Source organism: Entelurus aequoreus, linkage group LG01 (genome assembly GCF_033978785.1).
Source record: "Entelurus aequoreus isolate RoL-2023_Sb linkage group LG01, RoL_Eaeq_v1.1, whole genome shotgun sequence".
NCBI classification, from domain to species: domain Eukaryota; kingdom Metazoa; phylum Chordata; class Actinopteri; order Syngnathiformes; family Syngnathidae; genus Entelurus; species Entelurus aequoreus.
Window position 1 is genome coordinate 10809474 of NC_084731.1, and position 22119 is coordinate 10831592.

Here is a 22119-nt window from a genome sequence, read left to right on the forward strand (position 1 = left end):
GGCGGAAGGCGGGGTACACCCTGGACAAGTCGCCACTTCATCATAGGGCCAACACAGATAGACACTCACATTCACACACTACGGACCATTTAGTGTTGCCAATCAACCTATCCCCAGTTGCATGTCTTTGGAGGTGGGAGGGGCCTATCCCCAGGTGCATGTCTTTGGAGGTGGGAGGGGCCTATCCCCAGTTGCATGTCTTTGGAGGTGGGAGGAAGCCGGAGTACCCGGAGGGAACCCACGCAGTCACGGGGAGAACATGCAAACTCCACACAGAAAGATCCCGAGCCCAGGATCGAACCCAGGACCTTTGTATTGTGACACGCACTAACCCCCTGTTACACTGTGCTGCCCAGGCTGTAACATAAAACGTGTAAAAAGTGAAGCGCTGTTAATACTTTGCAGCAAAATAGGGCCAAATGTTTTTACATGAACAGATTATCTTTGAAATATAAATTTTAGGTTTTGATGATGAATTGTGAAAAATACATCCTTATATTCAAATTAAAAAGAAATGCACACAATTTAGTTTCTGTTTGAATATAATTTCAAAATTCGCCCTCATTATTATTTACAATTATTTTAATTTTGAATTTTCATATTTTTTGATATATTTTAGCTTCTGTTTTTCAGATGAAAACCTTATTTTACAGTTTGCGTTTTTTTTTCTGTTTGAGACTTCTTTTTTTTTTTTTAGCATTGGGCGCGTGTTACGGGCATGGACTTATGATATACAGCTCAGCCAAAGGGTAAGAAAACTTGGGAAAATTTCAGTTCAACCCAACACTTTATATAGGCTACATACACCGTGCACTTATCAGTGAAAGAAGTGATGCCAGTAAGACTTCAAGTCTGTTTTAAACAGCACTTAGGTCAAATTGCAGAACTGGAGTGACAGGTTATTCCAAATGATGCACTTCAACAGCCAATCTTTAAATTCCGATTTCCGCAAAGCACCGGCACAGTGGTTAGTACGCGTGCCTCACAATACGAAGGTCTTGGGTTCGATCCTGAGTTTGCATGTTCTCCCTGTGACTGCGAGTGTTCCCTCCGGCTTCCTCCCACCTCCAAAGACATGCACCTGGGGATAGACCCCTCCCACCTCCAGAGACATGCTCCTGGGGATAGGCCCGTCCCACCTCCCAAGTCATGCACCTGGGGATAGGCCTCTCCCACCTCCAAAGACATGCACCTGGGGATAGGTTGATTGGCAACACAATAAATGGTCCCTAGTGTGTGAATGCGAGTGTGAATGTTGTCTGTCTGTGTTGGCCATTTGATGAGGTGGCGACTTGTCCAGGGTGTACCCCGCCTTCCACCCATGTGCAGCGGGGATAGGCTCCAGCATCCCCCGTGACCCCATAAGGGACAAGCGGTAGAAAATGGATGGATGGCGTCTGGCTCTGCAAGCTCTTCTTCTGGAACTAGCAGTGGTCATGTGCAATACCACTGATTTTCTTTCCGATCCAAGACACCGATACTTTGTGCTAACATACCTGATGTGACTGGAAGAATTGTTAAAATTGTAGTGTATTTCAAGTGTTACTGCTCTTGGGAAATCATCTTCAAATGATATAAAATCACAGGGTGAAACAAATGATGGCGGTATTCTGCACTGAATGTGTCACCAAATAGCCATCAATGAAAGGATACATAGTAACCAATTTTAATTGCCAGTCATTTTCTTAAATAGAAAAATGACAGACCGAATGACTGCACACAGCACAGTGTGCCGCTGCACTTGTACATTACGTACTTAGGCAGAAGAAAAAGTAGCTCCCACCAATTGCGTTTCATTTAAACAAGATCTCAATGATTTAGTTAATTGACACTGAGTTCATGTTATCAATATAAATGATCTGAAATATAACTAATGTGTCTAAAGTATCAATGTATTTAATTTGACAACTACATCCCAGGTTTTCTTTTGGTTTTTTTTCTTTTCTCTTTTTTTAAATCCCAAACTGATTGGCAGGGCGCTCAGACGCAGCGGTCTTTAACTCCCCGAGCTTAAAGAATTTGCTTGAGAGAGAAATGGTGTCTCGATTCTTAAAAGTATGTTGAAAGAATTTACAAAGAATATTTAATATGCCTTTGATATAAAATGTTAAGTTGGACTGAATTAGTTCCCAGGTTCCCTGAAGGCAACGTGATAGGCGACACCCCTTATCCTTTTGCTAAGCTGTGTCATGAAGCCATGCCACTCGCGCCTGCTCAACACTAAAACAGGGCCAAGAGTTTGAATCTGAAAAAAAAGTCAGTGACTGGCACTCCCTACTGAAGTGCCATTTAGGTCGTCCCCGGTTATGTGGACATGTCTCTAGCTGCGTTTCATTACCCCTACAAATGCGCAAAACCTAATTATCGCTTTAAGAAACTGGTAATGGTAACGCCCATATTGCAAAAAAACTCATTTTTGGGCTCTCATGAGGTGGTTTTTGAGACGTTTCGATATTGAAAGTTTTTCGCAAAAGCATAATGGAAGCACTTAAGGCTGCAGCTAACGATTATTTTTCTATCGATTAATCTATAGATTTTTTTCGATTAATCGGTTAATCTATAGATTATTTTTTCGATTAATCTATAGATTATTTTTCCTTTTACCGATTATTTTTTTATTCAAAATGAAGATAAAAAAATAAATGTAGGCCCCTTTTTTCAAAAGGCATGGCTTTTATTTAAATTAACTAAGAACTAAGATTTCAATCTGAAAAAATACAGAAGCTTAAATATCAAAGTTAACGAATGTGAAAAGTGAAAATAAAGAATTTTGAAAAAATTACAAGTGTGAATCAAAATGATATTCAACCTTAAAGGCCTACTGAAAGCCACTACTAGCGACCACGCAGTCTGATTGTTTATATATCAATGATGAAATCTTAACATTGCAACACATGCCAATACGGCCGGGTTAACTTATAAAGTGCATTTTTAAAATTCCCGCCACACTTAATAATAATAATAATACCTGGGATTTATATAGCGCTTTTCTAAGTACCCAAAGTCGCTTTACATGTTAAAAACCCATCATTCATTCACACCTGGTGGTGGTAAACTACTTTCGTAGCCACAGCTGCCCTGGGGTAGACTGACGGAAGCGTGGCTGCCAATTTGCGCCTACGGCCCCTCCGACCACCACCTGTCATTCATTCAACATTCATTCACCGGTGTGAGTGGCACCGGGGGCAAGGGTGAAGTGTCCTGCCCAAGGACACAACGGCATGGTAAGAGGCGGGGAGCGAACCTGCAACCCTCAGGTTTCTGACACGGGCGCTCTACCCACTACGCCATGCCGCCCCCATACTTCCGGTTGAAAAACTCCTTTGGATATGATTTATGCGCGTGACGTCACAAAATCCACGGAAGTGGTTGGACCCCATCGAACCCGATACAGAAACCTCTTGTTTTCTTCGACAAAATTCCACAGTATTCTGGACATCTGTGTTGGTGAATCTTTTGCAATTTGTTTAATGAACAATGGAGACTGCAAAGAAGAACGTTGTAGGTGGGATCGATCGGTGTATTAGCGGCTAAGTACAATACTTACAGCAACACAACAAGGACTACTTACTACGCCTAGCCGATGCTTGCCGCCAAACCCACGGAAGAAGTCCTTCGTCGCGCCGTCGAACGCTGGGACGCAGGTGAGCACGGCTGTTGATGGGAAGATGAGGGCTGGCTGGCGTAGGTGGAGCGCTAATGTTTTTATCATAGTTCTGTGAGGTCCGGTTGCTAAGTTGCTAAATTAGCCTTAGCGTCGTTAGCAACAGCATTGTTAAGCCTTACCAGGCTGAGAATTTTTAACCGTGTAGTTACATGTACATGGTTTAATAGTATTGTTGATCTTCTGTCTATCCTTCCAGTCAGGGGTTTATTTATTTTGTTTCTACCGTATTTCCTTGAATTGGCGCAGGGAATATAGTATACGCACGTCTAGAATTACTGCCGGGTCAAACTCGTTTCTCAAAATAATTAACGCATGCTTGGCCTTATCGCCGGTTTATTATTGAAGCCGGATCAAATTCGTTTCGCAAAATATTAATTTTATTATCGCATGTCTATAATTTTCACCGGGTCAAACTCGTTTCGCAAAATATTTAGCATATGGCTAGAACTTCCACCGGGTCAAATTCGTTACGTCCCGAGTGACGCATCTGTCCTCATTTTGAAAATGGAGGAAGCTGCTTTTAGTAGTTTACAATCGCACAAAGGAAAAAAGATAAAGAGCTATTCAGTAGGATTTAAGGTCCAAGCTATTGAATACCGGTACAGTATGCTAAAGAGAACAGTAAGCAGCTATGTTTTATTAATATACCGTAGCTGCGTGTGTGAAATACTGTATAAGTAATTAAATGACTCCCGCCTCCTGGTGGTAGAGGGCGCTGCCGCGCTAGTGATCCTTCTTGCGACTTCCGGTACTGCAGAAGAAGTGAACACACGCAGCAAGAGATTTTTTTTTGTTCCTTTTAACAAGGAGGATTACATACCGGTATCTAAAATAAAACAGTTTTCTAAACTGGACTTTCAATGGAAGCAGGAGGTAATAATTAAAGGAATATCTCCATCGAGACAGAGACTTTTAAAACGGAAAAAAGAAAATAATGAAGACTTCTATAAACAACTTATCGATGCTTTTGGTCAGAAGGAGCTGCAAATGGACTCAATTTATAAGTACAGGTAAGACCATAATAACGTTTTTTTTAATTAAATGTGCTTTTCATGATGGTATGCTTACATCACACTCAAAGCGCACGTCTAAATTTTATGGATTCCTCTTGGTAAACGCCGGAGTGAGAAGAGGTTTTAAAATAATTACCGCATGCACGGCCATCCCGCCGGTTTATGGTAAACGCAGGAGTGACAGGAGGTTTTAAATTAATTAACGCCCCTGCGGCTATTCAAGGAAATACGGTATCTTCATTTGAGAACGATGCTATCACGTTAGCTCAGTAGCTAAGTGTGTCACCGATGTATTGTCGTGGAGATAAAAGTCACTTTAAATGTCCATTTCGCGTTCTCGACTCTCATTTTCAAGAGGATATAGTATGCGAGGTGGTTTAAAATACAAATCCGTGATCCACAATAGAAAAAGGAGAGAGTGTGGAATCCAATGAGCCAGCTTGTACCTAAGTTACGGTCAGAGCGAAAAAAGATACGTCCATCACTGCCTCTCAAGTCCTTCACTGTAACGTTCCTCATCTACAAATCTTTCATCCTCGCTCAAATTAATGGGGTAATCGTCGCTTTGTCGCTCCGAATCTCTCGCTCCATTGTAAACACCGGGAAATTGTGAGGAATACTAGCTCCTGTGACGTCACGCTACTTCCGGTACAGGCAAGGCTTTTTTTATCAGCGATTAAAAGTTGCGAACTTTATCGTCGATTTTCTCTACTAAATCCTTTCAGCAAAAATATGGCAATATCGCGAAATGATCAAGTATGACACATAGAATGGATCTGCTATCCCCGTTTAAATAAAAAAAATTCGTTTCAGTAGGCCTTTGATATACAAAATCAACACGGGATGAACATATGCACCACCCCCACTGTATGTATGACTGCAACACTGATGATGCCATTTTCTGATGTTTTGAGCAGCGCTCCTCATCTTCTCCCTGCTTCTGCAGATTACGACATTCCAGTCTTTGACAAGACAGGAAAAGGAGGCACGTACCCTCGCCGATACGGTGTTCCCTTTGGTCTTCAAGATTACAGTGATGGTGCGCATCCAATTGTACTCCACGCTGAAAACATTGGGTGATGCAAACATCGCACATGTCCTCTCCTCCTTTTTGTTCATCAGGGAGGAAGACCTTCCCTCGCGCTCGCCGGACACAAGCACACGGCCTGCGCTCACCTGTCAGCTTCAGTCCCACAGAGCAGTCTCCAAGCACCAGCAGCGGCAGCAGCGTCTTCACCCCCGACCTGGAAGATGCTGCTGGGCCTGCCAGGCGTCCACGAAGAGGAAGTGACATTGAAGTCAATCAGTCGGCCACCCCAAACTTGTCCGTCATGGACATCAGTCCACCCAGCCGCTGTAAGTTCCCACTTTAATCTCACAACTATTTCTTCCCACCTTGATCACACACTGTGTCTCCAGCGCCTCGTGCACCCACCAACTGGCGACTGGGGAAGCTGCTTGGCCAGGGCGCCTTCGGACGGGTGTTCCTTTGCTACGACGCAGACACTGGACGGGAACTGGCTGTCAAACAGGTCCAGTTTGATCCAGATAGTCCTGAGACGAGCAAGGTCAGATTTGTCCTACCTTTTTATGCTCTTTCCCCCTGCGGTAGGAATGCTGCAATTGTTCTTCTGTTACGAGCAGGAGGTGAGCGCGCTGGAGTGTGAAATTCAACTGCTAAAAAATCTTTGTCACGAGCGCATCGTCCAGTACTACGGGTGTCTGCGAGATACCATGGAACGAACACTCTCCATCTTCATGGAGTACATGCCTGGAGTAAGTGTTCATGTCCTCTTAACTTTGCGTTAAGCTCTGCATGTTCCACTTAGTATGCCTCTTGTTGCTAGGGTTCCATAAAGGACCAGGTGAAGACTTACGGTGCACTGACGGAGAACGTGACACGTCGTTACACTCGGCAAATCCTTGAAGGGGTTTCCTACCTTCACAGCAACATGATCGTTCACAGGGACATCAAAGGTGCGACATTGCATTTGATGCCTGTTATCTGCAGGTATTTGGACCAGGACATAAATGTATCTGAAGGATGAGAGCCTCATCAAAACTCTGTGTCTCCAGGGGCCAATATCCTCAGAGACTCTATTGGAAACGTGAAGCTGGGAGACTTTGGGGCCAGTCGGCGGCTGCAGACTATATGTCTGTCAGGAACGGGAATTAAGTCTGTGACTGGCACTCCCTACTGGATGAGCCCGGAAGTAATCAGTGGCGAGGGTTATGGCAGGAAGGCTGACATCTGGTAATGCCACATTATCAGTCATTCATTTTCTACCACTTATTATCCTGTTTATAGTCACGGAGAAGCTGAACTCTATGCTAGCTGTGAGAGAAGTGGGGTACGACACACAACTGCTCCTCTGTCAAACACAAGAATATTGTCCATTGTTAAGCAATACAATCAAACCCATTTAGGTCGTCCCCGGTTATGTGGACATGTCTCTAGCTGCGTTTCATTACCCCTACAAATGCGCAAAACCTAATTATCGCTTTAAGAAACTGGTAATGGTAACGCCCATATTGCAAAAAAACTCATTTTTGGGCTCTCGTGAGGTGGTTTTTGAGACGTTTGGATATTGGAAGTTTTTCGCAAAAGCATAATGGAAACACTTAAGGCTGCAGCTAACGATTATTTTTCTATCGATTAATCTATAGATAATTTTTTTTGATTAATCGGTTATCCATAGATTATTTTTTTTCGATTAATCTATAGATTATTTTTCCTTTTACCAATTATTTTTTTATTCAAAATGAAGATGAAAAAATAAATGTAGGCCCCTTTTTTCAAAAGGCATGGCTTTTATTTACAAAAAAAAATAAGTATGGCCACTCAGTCAACATTGACAACAACATGACTAAATATTCTGTAACAATGTAAACATTTAAAACTTTTAACATTTAACAAAATTAAAAGTAGCTTATTTGCTTTTTAATGTGCAAATATAAAAGTCAACATCCAGTGCAAATCTTAATATTCTGCAATAGTATAATCATTTCAAAAGTAAAAGTATTGCTTATTTTGCTTTAAAATGTGCAAAAATAAAGATAAACATCCAATACAAAAAAGTGCAAAACGAAATATTCTGTAACAACAGTGTAAACATTTCAACAAAAGTGAAAGTATTGCTTATTTGCTAAAATGTGCAAAAATAAAGATAAACATCCAATACAAAAAAGTGCCAATCTAAATATTCTGGAGCACTGTAAACATTAAGTATTGCTTTTAAAATGTGCAAAATAAACATCCAGTCCAACACAGTACACAATAACCAATTCTACTCATTCCAGTGAGTGACTAACAGTTGAATTGAAGAAAGGTTAGCATGTGTACATGCTCTGCTTCTTTTCTTGTTTACAATATTCCCAGCAGCTGAAAATAGGCGCTCAAAAGGGGTCAATGTGGCTGGAACTGAGAGGTAATTAGCCTTCACCTCAAGCCAGGACTGCGAGTGAGCTGAGCTGCTGTTTATATTTCTAGAAGGTCAACGGGCTCATAGTGATGTTACTAGTAGTTGACTGGGAGGTGTTTATTATCATTTGGGGAGAGTCCGCTGCCTGATGCTCACCTGCTAAACACCTATCTGCTCCACGCTGAAGCGCTGACTACATGCGCTCTGAATACACACTGCTGATTGGCTGATAATGCTTCGTGTGTACCAATCAGATGGTTGTGTGGGTGGGACAATGCTTTGTGTGTACCAATCAGATGGTTGTGTGGGTGGGACAATGCTTTGTGTGTACCAATCAGATGGTTGTATGGGTGGGACAATGCTGCGTGCTGAGACAGAGGCAGAGGAGCGAAGCAGCTTGTTAAGACTTTAGCAGCTAAAGTTAGCTTTAGCTTAGAAACTCGTTCGGTACACCCCCGTACCGAACCGAAAGCCCCGTACCGAAACGGTTCAATACAAAACACGTACCGTTACACCCCTAGCAGATACAAATGACACATTCATGTTTTTGTGTAATGATGACAACGTATGCTCGCGCGGACGATTGACTAGTTGATGGTTGATGGTTTTCTTTTCAAATGTTCGTTCATAGCCGTTGTGCTGCTATGATAGGCCATTTCCGCTCGACACAGTGTGCATACAACAACATTATTAGGCCGTGTATTGAAATACTCCCACACTTTTGACCACTTTTGGCATGCTTTTCCCCCCTCGCTCGCACCGCTCGCATCGTCTGCTTTGCGCTTCGCCATGACGGTAGTGTGACGTAAATATGCGACGCGTCGACGCACAAAAACGGCGTCGACGTATTTACGTAACCGTCGTTTCAGCCTTAGAAACACTTTTTTCGCATTTAGAGGGCACCTAAAGACTGAACGGGCAGGGCGTCCAATGCAGGACAACAAGGGCAGACGGGTCGTCTTGGTCTCACTTTCGATCGGTCGGCCAAGGTCGAGCGAGGCGGCATCGCCGCACCGGACGTCTCGCGGGTCCCTTCTCTGCAATAGGGGTCGACCCGCAGCCTCGAAGATTTTACGACAATTACGGCTCATGATGCAAAACACCCTTTATTGGAAACACCTACAAGTCGCAAATGTCCATCCATTAGGGGTGTAACGGTACACAAAAATTTCTGTTCGGTACGTACCTCGGTTTAGAGGTCACGGTTCGGTTCATTTTCGGTACAGTAAGAAAACAACAAAATATACATTTTTGGGTTATTTATTTACCAAATTTGCGAAATCTTCCACCAAAAATATTTTTCTTAGTGGAATATTTGATGTGTAGTAATGGGAACCTTGGATAGGTTAATAATTCATAATAACATTGATTTTGATTCAATATTATGTTTTGAGCAATGACAGTTTGAAAGAAAAAAAAAAACGCTTTGTTTTATTAGTCAACATTGCAACTTTTTTAAAATTACATTTAACCTTTAAGCTTTTTTATTTCACTTTTGTTATGTTTTTGTTTATTTTATTTGAATAGTATTTTTAGAATGTGCCGTGGGCCTTTAAAACATTAGCCGTGGGCCGCAAATGGCCTCTGGGGCACACTATTGACACCCCTGCTATAGATAATAAAAAACTAAATGTGATAAATCTATGGATAAAAAGCAGAGCCTGGCGACGCATGCACGTTTATCATAACTCTCTCGCTCTCTCTGTCTCTGCCCCTCCCTCACCAATGCTGCTGCGCGCACAATTTGTTTTGTTTTTAACCCCTTCTTAACCCTGAACGTACATTGAAAATACACGCAACCCTAACTCAAAATGCCGGACATTTGAGGCATTTAAGAAACTCGGCCCTGACAGCTACGCAAAAGAGGACATGTCCGGTGAAAAGAGGACGTATGGTCAGTCTATCCTAGCCCGTTAGCTGCTAGCATGCCGTGTGTTGTGCCTCGGTGTGCATTGTTTACACAACGTGCGTTACGCTACTTAATATGTCCGTGTGGAAACTCGTTCGGTACACCTCCGAACCGAACCGGAACCCCCGTACCAAAACGGTTCAATACAAATACAGGTACCGTTACACCCCTACTAAGCAGAGAAGCCCAGACTTCCCTCTCCCCAGCCACTTGGTCCAGCTCCTCCCGGGGGATCCCGAGGCGTTCCCAGGCCAGCCGGGAGATATAGTCTTCCCAACGTGCCCTAAACACCTCCCTAGGGAGGCGTTCGGGTGGCATCCTGACCAGATGCCCGAACCACCTCATCTGGCTCCTCTCCATGTAGAGGAGCAGCGGCTTTACTTTGAGCTCCTCCCGGATGACCGAGCTTCTCACCCTATCTCTAAGGGAGAGACCCGCCACCCGGCGGAGGAAACTCATTTCGGCCGCTTGTACCCGTGATCTTGTCCTTTCGGTCATAACCCAAAGCTCATGACCATAGATGAGGATGGGAACGTAGATCGACCGGTAAATTGAGAGCTTTGCCTTCCGGCTCAGCTCTTTCTTCACCACAACGGATCGACACAGCGTCCGCATTACTGAAGACGCCGCACCGATCCACCTGTCGATCTCACCATCCACTCTTCCCTCACTCGTGAACAAGACTCCCAGGTACTTGAACTCCTCCACTTGGGGCAAGATATTCTCCCCAACTTGGAGATGGCACTCCACCATTTCCCGGGCGAATGTCGTTTTTTGAAATATGAAATATGAAATATATATATATATATATATTTTTTTTTTTTTTGCGAAACACTGCAGTGTAAGCCAGCTGGTGTCGACTGACTCATCAAATGCAGGTCCGACGTTTCTTTCTTATTATTACTGCGTGCGTGCAAGGTGAAGAGTGACAGTTAAATAGGTTACATTCATCTGTTATTCTACTTGCGTTCGTAAGCAACCGACAGTACCCTTTTTTGTTCAATAAAACGATTGCTGACGATGACCTCCATCCATTTTTTTAATGTCTGATAGGCGCTATATTTGTATTTAATCAATTGTACTCAAGTAAGAGTACTGTTACTTTAGAGATTTAATACTCAAGTAAAAGTAATGAGTAGTCACCCAAATATTTACTTGAGTAAAAGTAAAAAGTATGTTGTGAAAGAACTACTCAAGTACTGAGTAACTGATGAGTAACCTGTTCGTTTAATGATGACGGCAACAAATAATGCACAAAAACATAAACATAGCAATGAGCAAATTCAGAGCCAATCTCTTAAGCAACTAAAACAATAATATATATTAAATAATAATACATTTACATTAAAAAAATGAAGGCAAATTGAGCCACAATAACTTAACAGCACCATAGGCTCAGTAGGCAGAGATTACAAAGGAAAATAACAAGTTAGCCTTAACGCAAACCATAAACTGATAGGTGTGGGCTGCACTTCTGATTGGTGTTTGTATGCACGTGTGTGTGTGTGTGTGTGTGTGTGTGTGTGTGTGTGTGTGTGTGTGTCTTTGTCTATGAGGCTGCAGTGCGTTAAATGTCCCCACAGGATGTACATTTGACAGCCTACGGTGACAGCCAAAATATCTACTAACGTTACTTACCGCCATGTGCTTCCTCAAATTTGATGTTGAGTTCATGTAAGCTTAATCTTGTTGTTGTTTGCCGCTGAAACTGAATCATGTGACCGCCTGGCTCTGTTTGATTGATGAAACGGAGTCAAACGTCACCAGTGACTGCATTTGATCGGTGAAACGCAGGCATGCGATAGATCCTACTTTGAAGGTCTGTCTGACAAACCAAAACAAACAAAGCGTGCATTAACAGATGGATCAAAATCAGTAGCGAGTAGCGAGCTGAATGTAGATAAATGGAGCGGAGTAAAAGTAGTGTTTCTTCTCTATAAATATACTCAAGTAAAAGTAAAAGTATGTCGCATTAAAACTACTCTTAGAAGTACAATTTATCCCAAAAGTTACTCAAGTAGATGTAACGGAGTAAATGTAGCGCGTTACTACCTACCTCTAATTAGGGGTGCTCATTAGGTCCATCGCGAGCTGCCGGTCGATCTTTTATGTTGTTAATTTTCACTTTAATGTCACAGTGCTGCATGGGAGACATAACAAAGTCCTTAAACTTAACTAGAATGTGACAGTAGTCATCTCCTCACTGTGTGAAGTGTCCAGCTTGCAGTCTCATCCTCTGACACAGTGAAGTGGCACACATGCTCTTCCACTGTGCTTGTTGCAACTGCTTCAATCTTTTAAAAGGAAAACGTTCTTATTAACCAAAAATGCCCCCTGCAGTATCTCTGTGGACCCACGGTTGAAGGTCACTGCCCTAGGACAATTGGCGTACCCCACTTTGAGAACCAGGGCATTAAAGTGTTATCCTTGTGGATGAGGGAAACATGTTCTATAAGAGTGATTCTCAAAGTTATTCCACCAAGTATCAGCTCAGACAAAACTTTGCTCTAACAAATGTGTGTGGTTGTGTTGTCAGGAGTGTGGGGTGCACTGTTGTGGAAATGCTCACCCAACGACCCCCCTGGGCGGAGTTCGAGGCCATGGCGGCCATCTTTAAGATCGCCACGCAGCCCACCAACCCTATGCTGCCAGCTCACGTGTCCGACCACTGCAGAGACTTCCTCAAGCGTATCTTTGTGGAGACCAAGCAGCGTCCTTCTGCGGATGAACTGCTGAGGCACATTTTTGTACATTAAGATGAGAGCGCCGGCCAGTTTGGACCTTGCCTGACAACACACCAACCTCTCAGCTTGCTCGCTGTAACCATATTGGACCAGGAAGATGGTTGGGTGCTTCGTACCAAACTGCTAAAGACACAAGTCTTCTCTTTTTTGCACCTTAATTTCTCAAATAAGGAGGAATCAAGCGCGTTATGAACTCTCAAAAAACTGCTCTCCCTTTTTTTAACGCCCTTCTCTTCAAATGTTGGTGTCATTGTTGTGGACCAGACCCCAGAATGTAGTCTCCTGCTTGTGATGACCTGGACTTGCTGCTAAAAAAAAAAAAAACCCCATGCAGACAACATTCTCCACTTGCCTGCCTTCATCTCGCCGCCTTTTTCAGTCGCCATCTTGCCACGTGCCTTTTTTTTTTTTCAGTTTCTCTACATTGCCTGGAGGAGTTTGTGTCATGGTCACACGGTCACATGTCACGGCTGCAGAAAAGTCTGCTTCATCCACTTTCACGCAAAAAAAAACAAGTGCAAGATCTTGATTGACAAACTGCTGTGTTGCAATACCACAGTGGGGGAAATAGGAAGGAAGCCCCTGCTGAGACAATCTATATTTTTAACGGCAGGTTTGTTGTAGAGAAAAACTGAATATTTAACAACAACTCCAGAAAAAAGAACCCTAGAAAGATTAGAGTGAGTTTTTGTATTTGAACTTGTGGCAAAGTACTTGGAGAAAAGCTTGTTGGGCAGCACAGAGATGTTTGTGGGAGTTGGTCATCAGGGTTGTCATACGCATTTCTCTGCACGTTGAGTCGATGTTGGCCTCATCTGACCACGCCCCATTCTTCCAAGCCTTGTCTGGAGTTTGCCAATGAAGACCTCAATGACTTCGACAGGCCTCATCACAATCCACGATATGTTCTTCTTAGGCTTTTCCTGCTGACCGTGGTCCCAACTGTCATTAACCAGCTATCTAACCTTTGTAATTCTGGGCTGGCCCCGCACCTTTCTTAGAACCACCTTTACTCCACGGGGTGAATTCTTGCATGGAGCTTTTCCAAATAATTGCGTCTACAGCGGGGTTTTTTTAAACCGAGGTTCTTGTTGATGGTCTCGTTGCTTAGTCTAGTCTTGTGCAGGTCCACAATCTTATCCCTGATGTCTTTTGACAGCTCTTTTTCTTTCCCATGGTGGTGGACGGTCATTTACCGCATTTTTCGGAGTAAAAGTCGCCCTGGAGTATAAGACGCACCGGCCGAAAATACATAATAAAGAAGGAAAAAAACATATATAAGTCGCACTGACGTATAAGTCGCATTTTTTGGGGAAATGTATTTGATAAAAGCCAACAGCAAGAATAGACATTTGAAAGGCAATTTCAAATGTCTAAAGAATAGTGAACAACAGGCTGAATAAGTGTACGTTATATGAGGCATAAATAACCAACTGGTATGTTAACGTAACATATTATGGTAAGAGTCATTCAAATAACTATAACATATAGAACATGCTATACGTTTACCAAACAATCTGTCACTCCTAATCGCTAAATCCCATGAAATCTTATACGTCTAGTCTCTTACGTCAATGAGATCAATCATATTATTTGATATTTTACGCTAATATGTTCATCATTTCACACATAAGTCGCTCCCGAGTATAAGTCGCACCCCCGGCCAAACTATGAAAAAAACTGCGACTTATAGTCCGAAAAACACGGTACTTGGAGAAAAGCTTGTTGGGCAGCACAGAGATGTTTGTGGTAGTTGGTCATCAGGGTTGTCATACGCATTTCTCTGCACGTTGAGTCGATGTTGGCATCATCTGACCACGCCCCATTCTTCCAAGCCTTGTCTGGAGTTTGCCAATGAAGACCTCAAAGACTGACAGGCCTCATCACAATCCACAATCCTGCTGACCGTGGTCCCAACTGTCACTAACCAGCGCCTCCTTTGTAATTCTGGGCTGGCCCTGCACCTTTCTTAGAACCACCTTTACTCCACGGGGTGAATTCTTGCATGGAGCATAAGTCGCACCCCCGGCCAAACTATGAAAAAAAACTGCGACTTATAGTCCGAAAAATACGGTATTTGAACTTGTGGCAAAGTACTTGGAGAAAAGCTTGTTGGGCAGCACAGAGATGTTTGTGGGAGTTGGTCATCAGGGTTGTCATACGCATTTCTCTGCACGTTGAGTCGATGTTGGCATCATCTGACCACGCCCCATTCTTCCAAGCCTTGTCTGGAGTTTGCCAATGAAGACCTCAAAGACTGACAGGCCTCATCACAATCCACAATCCTGCTGACCGTGGTCCCAACTGTCACTAACCAGCGCCTCCTTTGTAATTCTGGGCTGGCCCTGCACCTTTCTTAGAACCACCTTTACTCCACGGGGTGAATTCTTGCATGGAGCATAAGTCGCACCCCCGGCCAAACTATGAAAAAAAACTGCGACTTATAGTCCGAAAAATACGGTATTTGAACTTGTGGCAAAGTACTTGGAGAAAAGCTTGTTGGGCAGCACAGAGATGTTTGTGGGAGTTGGTCATCAGGGTTGTCATACGCATTTCTCTGCACGTTGAGTCGATGTTGGCATCATCTGACCACGCCCCATTCTTCCAAGCCTTGTCTGGAGTTTGCCAATGAAGACCTCAATGACTTCGACAGGCCTCATCCCAATCCACGATATGTTCTTCTTAGGCTTTTCCTGCTGACCGTGGTCCCAACTGTCATTAACCAGCTATCTAACCTTTGTAATTCTGGGCTGGCCCCGCACCTTTCTTAGAACCACCTTTACTCCACGGGGTGAATTCTTGCATGGAGCATTTCCCAATGATTGCGTCTACGGCGGGTTTTTTTAAACCGAGGTTCTTGTTGATGGTCTCGTTGCTTATTGTAGTCTTGTGCAGGTCCACAATCTTATCCCTGATGTCTTTTGACAGCTCTTTTTCTTTCCCATGGCGGTGGGCGGTCATTTACCGCATTTTTCGGAGTATAAGTCGCCCTGGAGTATAAGTCGCACCGGCCGAAAATGCATAATAAAGAAGGAAAAAACATATAAGTCGCACTGGAGTATAAGTCGCATTTTTTGGGGAAATATATTTGGTAAAAGCCAACACCAGGAATAGACATTTGAAAGGCAATTTAAAATAAATAAAGAATAGTGAACAACAGGCTGAATAAGTGTACGTTATATGAGGCATAAATAACCAACTGACTGGTATGTTAACGTAACATATTATGGTAAGAGTCATTCAAATAACTATAACATATAGAACATGCTATACGTTTACCAAACAATCTGTCACTCCTAATCGCTAAATCCCATGAAATCTTATACGTCTAGTCTCTTACGTCAATGACATCAATAATATTATTTGATATTTTACGCTAATGTGTTCATCATTTCACACATAAGTCGCTCCTGAGTATAAGTCGCAACCCCGGCCAAACTATGAAAAAATCTGCGACTTATAGTCCGAAAAATACGGTACTTGGAGAAAAGCTTGTTGGGCAGCACAGAGATGTTTGTGGGAGTTGGTCATCAGGGTTGTCATACGCATTTGTCTGCACGTTGAGTCGATGTTGGCATCATCTGACCACGCCCCATTCTTCCAAGCCTTGTCTGGAGTTTGCCAATGAAGACCTCAATGACTTCGACAGGCCTCATCACAATCCATGATATGTTCTTCTTAGGCTTTTCCTGCTGACCGTGGTCCCAACTGTCATTAACCAGCTATCTAACCTTTGTAATTCTGGGCTGGCCCCGCACCTTTCTTAGAACCACCTTTACTCCACGGGGTGAATTCTTGCATGGAGCTTTTCCGAATAATTGCGTCTACGGCGGGGTTTTTTTAAACCAAGGTTCTTGTTGATGGTCTCGTTGCTTAGTCTAGTCTTGTGCAGGTCCACAATCTTATCCCTGATGTCTTTTGACAGCTCTTTTTCTTTCCCATGGTGGTGGGCGGTCATTTACCGCATTTTTCGGAGTATAAGTCGCCCTGGAGTATAAGTCGCACCGGCCGAAAATGCATAATAAAGAAGGAAAAAAACACATATAAGTCGCACTGGAGTATAAGTTGCATTTTTTGGGGAAATGTATTTGATAAAAGCCAACCGCAAGAATAGACATTTGAAAGGCAATTTAAAATGTCTAAAGAATAGTGAACAACAGGCTGAATAAGTGTACGTTATATGAGGCATAAAAAACCAACTGGTATGTTAACGTAACATATTATGGTAAGAGTCATTCAAATAACTATAACATATAGAACATGCTATACGTTTACCAAACAATCTGTCACTCCTAATCGCTAAATCCCATGAAATCTTATACGTCTAGTCTCTTACGTGAATGACATCAATAATATTATTTGATATTTTACGCTAATGTGTTCATCATTTCACACATAAGTCGCTCCCGAGTATAAGTCGCACCCCCGGCCAAACTATGAAAAAAACTGCGACTTATAGTCCGAAAAACACGGTACTTGGAGAAAAGCTTGTTGGGCAGCACAGAGATGTTTGTGGTAGTTGGTCATCAGGGTTGTCATACGCATTTGTCTGCACGTTGAGTCGATGTTGGCATCATCTGACCACGCCCCATTCTTCCAAGCCTTGTCTGGAGTTTGCCAATGAAGACCTCAATGACTTCAACAGGCCTCATCCCAATCCACGATATGTTCTTCTTAGGCTTTTCCTGCTGACCGTGGTCCCAACTGTCATTAACCAGCTATCTAACCTTTGTAATTCTGGGCTGGCCCCGCACCTTTCTTAGAACCACCTTTACTCCACGGGGTGAATTCTTGCATGGAGCTTTTCCCAATGATCGCGTCTACGGCGGGTTTTTTTTAAACCAAGGTTCTTGTTGATGGTCTCGTTGCTTATTCTAGTCTTGTGCAGGTCCACAATCTTATCCCTGATGTCTTTTGACAGCTCTTTTTCTTTCCCATTTATCCACATCCATTGAGATGAGGTGTCCTCTTCTAAAGGACAGGACTGTGTGCTTCTTTGGCCTGTAAGCAGTCTCTGGTGGTCAAAAAGGTCGATCAAATGCAACTTCATCGCTCTTGTTTACAATAAACCTTATCAGCAGGGGATGAAACGCTCCTTACTTGCAGTGACACCGTCGGTAACACTCCTTTTCACGGCTTGAGATTGATGCCTTAAATGTTCCTGAGAGCCGGACCACAGCGACGTCTGCTTTTAAACACCCACAATCCACTCAAAAATGCCCACTTTGCCTGCATCTGATCCAACTACAGGTTCCATATTGAACCTGATTTAGTTTTTCACTCCTGTGAAGCCTGCTAGAATTACAGCACTTGGACTTTCACTGCAGTTGAACCAAGTCGACTCAGTAAGTTGTGACGTGGGCCACTACATGGTACGAAAAGCCACTAATACACGATTGGTTTGTCCAGAATAATGCAGGATTCCTCTAAAGGCACTTAACATGCACTCTGCACGGCACTATGACAAACGCTCCTCATACACAACTTTAGTGGCCGTGTCGCGTTTCAACCAGGATGCACTATCTTTGTCTCACTGAGTGACGTTCAATGTCATTTTGTTTTTTTTTATTTCCTCTCCAGTTGTTTCTTTGCACATAGCGTTGTCGGTTCCCTCACATAAGTCTGAGTGTGTCTTTGCAATGAATGTAAGGTGTCCGACGCCCTTCTTCACTCCAGTGGATGAACTCACCACCAGTATTTGTCTGTACGCCTGTGTGTAACTACTGTCTATGCCCAATCGGTGCCACCCATAATGCCTGGAGCGTTCTCATCACCAGTGGAGGACACTGATGATTCAAGTCTTGTACAAATGTAAAAAAAAAATGAAATGTACCTTTTTGTTTTTGTTTTTCTAAAGTCCGTTATGTGTGTCTTGTTAAAGAAGCCATGTTTATAATTCTGATTGGTTTGTGACCAATACGCCTGTTTATATCAGATCTGTATATCAGTGGTACGTATAATTTTTTAATATATATATTTTTATTTCACTTGGGAAGATTTAATGCATGGTCGGTCGAGACAAATGCAGCAGTGCCGTTCAACTTTCTCGGCCAAATTCTGCAGTAATGCAAAGCTGTGTGTTTGTTATTATGACGGTGAAGAGTAATAAAAAGTATTTATTTCATCTGATGGATTGATGTATCTGTACACTTTGGGGCTGAACCACACATTTTTTTTCCTGAATCCATTCATCTATTGCAGATGATCTAATTCAGGGGTCACCAACGCGGTCGCCCGTAAGGACCAGGGGCCGTACTTATCAAGCTTCTTAGAGTGCCATTTTACACTTAAGTCCTGAGAATTTGCGAAATTTAGTCCTACTCTCAAACTTAAGAATAAAAGCTTTTTATCAACGTTCTTAAGTCTAAGAATCACTCCTACTCTCCACGATATTTAAGAGACCTTCAGAGGTGTCTTAAGTGGTTAGGAGTTGCCAGCAGGGGATGGCACTGAGGCGAGAGAGACGTGCGCCAACGTTCAGGGAACGGAACAATGTTTTTTTTTTTTTCATGACGAGCAGCTGATCAACCGGTATCATTTAGACAGAGCGGATATTATTTTTGTCACAGATTTAATACTTTTCGATTCCTTGTTGATTTCTGCATGTGTCTGCAGTGGGCTAGTATATATAGAGCCACCCACACCAGTTTCAAATTAGTTGCCTAATTAATGAATTGGAAAGAAAATGTTATGACAGTAGCGTATGTGTGTGGCCGTGAGGTGAGTGACGTCAGTGAGTGTGTGGGCGAGAGAAGAGAGGGAGCGGTAGCGTGAGTGCCGGCGGGGACTAGTTTGTTTTGTATTATTTTGTAGTTTATTGTCAAAATATACACTCCCATTGTCCACTTAAATATTTCCAAGATATTTCTTTATTCTTAGACAACGGATTCCCTTCCGTGATTGGTCATTTCTATGGACACAGAAATGACGTCACCTAAAATTGCGTTTACGGCACATAGTAATGTCGTAATTCAGCTCTGAGTGTGACACTTAAGATTCAGTCCTACACTTCGCTGAAAGTGTGAGTAAGACGCTTGATAACTAACTTTTAAGTGCAGCTTTCAGCCAATAATTTATTTACTCTTAAGTCAACTCTTAGCAGACTTCTTAGGAGTAATTCTAAGAAGCTTGATAAGTACGGCCCCAGATGAGTAGCCCGCTGGCCTGTTCTAGAAATAGCTCAAATAGCAGCACTTACCAGTGAGCTGCCTCTATTTTTTTTAATTTTATTTATTTACTAGCAAGCTGGTCTCGCTTTGCCCGACATTTTTAATTCTAAGAGAGACAAAACTCAAGTAGAATTTGAAAATCCAAGAAAATATTTTAAAGACTTAGTCTTCACTTGTTTAAATAAGTTCATTAATTTTTTTACTTTGCTTCTTACAACTTTCAGAAAGACAATTTTAGAGAAAATACACAACCTTAAAAATGATTTTAGGATTTGTAAACACATATACCTTTTTACCTTTTAAATTCCTTCCTCTTCTTTCCAGACAATTTAAATCAATGTTGAAGTAAATGTATTTTTTTTAATTGTAAAGAATAATAAATACATTTTAATTTAATTCTTCATTTTAGCTTCTGTTTTTTCGACGAAGAATATTTGTGAAATATTTCTTCAAACCTATTATGATTAAAATTCAAAAAAATTATTCTGGCAAATCTAGAAAATCTGTAGAATCAAATTTAAATCTTATTTCAAAGTCTTTTGAATTTCTTTTAAAAATGTTCTGGAAAATCTAGAAGAAATGATTTGTCTTTGTTAGAAATATAGCTTGGTCCAATTTGTTATATATTCTAACAAAGTGTAGATTGGATTTTAACCTATTTAAAACATGTCATCAAAATTCTAAAATTAATCTTAATCAGGAAAAATTACTAATGATGTTCTATAAATTCTTTTTTTAAGTTTTTCTCTTTTTTCGGTTGAATTTTGAATTTTAAAGAGTCGAAATTGAAGATAAACTATGTTTCAAAATTTAATTGTCATTTTTTTCGTGTTTTATCCTCTTTTAAACCGTTCAATTAAGTGTAAATATCATTAATTATTAATAATAACATAGAGTTAAAGGTAAATTGAGCAAATTGGCTATTTCTGGCAATTTATTTAAGTGTGTATCAAACTGGTAGCCCTTCGCATTAATCACTACCCAAGAAGTAGCTCTTGGTTTCAAAAAGGTTGGTGACCCCTGATCTAATTTCACCTATTTGGGTTCAAAATATTTTTTGCAAAGCAGTAATTATAGTCTGCAAATGATGTGTTGTTGTTGAGTGTCTGTGCTGTCTACAGCTCGGCAGAGTAACCGTGTAATACTCTTCCATATCAGTAGGTGGCAGCCAATTGCTTTGTAGATGTCGGAAACAGCGGGAGGCAGAGTGCAGGTAAAAAGGTATCTAATGCTTAAACCAAAAATAAACAAAAGGTGAGTGCCCCTAAGAAAAGGCATTGAAGCTTAGGGAAGGCTATGCAGAACCAAACTAAAACTGAACTGGCTACAAAGTAAACAAAAACAGAATGCTGGACGACAGCAAAGACTTACTGTGGAGCAAAGACGGCGTCCACAATGTACATCCGAACATGACATGACAATCAACAATGTCCCCACAAAGAAGGATAAAAACAACTGAAATATTCTTGATTGCTGAAACAAAGTAGATGCGGGAAATATCGCTCAAAGGAAGACATGAAACTGCTACCAAAAAAAGAGAGAAAAAGCCACCAAAATAGGAGCGCAAGACAAGAAGTAAAACACTAGACAAGAAGTAAAACACTACACACAGCTTTTACATAGCGAAACTCAATATCTAAGTTACATTTAAACCAGTGTGGGTGGCACTGGGAGCAGATGGGTAATGGCGGAAGCGGGGATCGAACCTGCAACCCTCAAGGCACAGCCGCTCTACCAACCGAGCTATACCGCCTATATATATATATATATATATATATATATATATATATATATATATATATATATATATATATATATATATATATATATATATATATATATATATATATATATATATATATATATATATATATATATATATATATATATATATACCGTTCAAAAACAATTTTGTGGAATAGCCTTCATTTCTAAGAACAAGAATAGACTGTCGAGTTTCAGATGAAAGTTCTCTTTTTCTGGCCATTTTGAGCGTTTAATTGACCCCACAAATGTGATGCTCCAGAAACTCAATCTGCTCAAAGGAAGGTCCGTTTTGTAGCTTCTGTAACGAGGTAAACTGTTTTCAGATGTGTGAACATGATTGCACAAGGGTTTTCTAATCATCAATTAGCCTTCTGAGCCAATGAGCAAACACATTGTACCATTAGAACACTGGAGTGATAGTTGCTGGA

At 41.8% G+C, this 22119-nt stretch overlaps 1 protein-coding gene across 1 annotated transcript in view; it reads left to right on the forward strand.

Annotated features, from left to right (window-relative positions):
* map3k2 (mitogen-activated protein kinase kinase kinase 2) overlaps positions 1 to 18853 on the forward strand; it is a 39731-nt gene extending 20878 nt beyond the window's left edge. The window contains 7 exon segments of the mRNA XM_062043940.1: positions 5627 to 5719; positions 5803 to 6036; positions 6100 to 6248; positions 6325 to 6456; positions 6528 to 6657; positions 6757 to 6934; positions 12548 to 18853. Of these exon segments, the coding sequence (XP_061899924.1) occupies positions 5627 to 5719; positions 5803 to 6036; positions 6100 to 6248; positions 6325 to 6456; positions 6528 to 6657; positions 6757 to 6934; positions 12548 to 12767 (1136 nt within the window). The 3' untranslated portion in view covers positions 12768 to 18853.
* The last annotated feature ends 3266 nt before the right edge of the window (positions 18854 to 22119 follow it).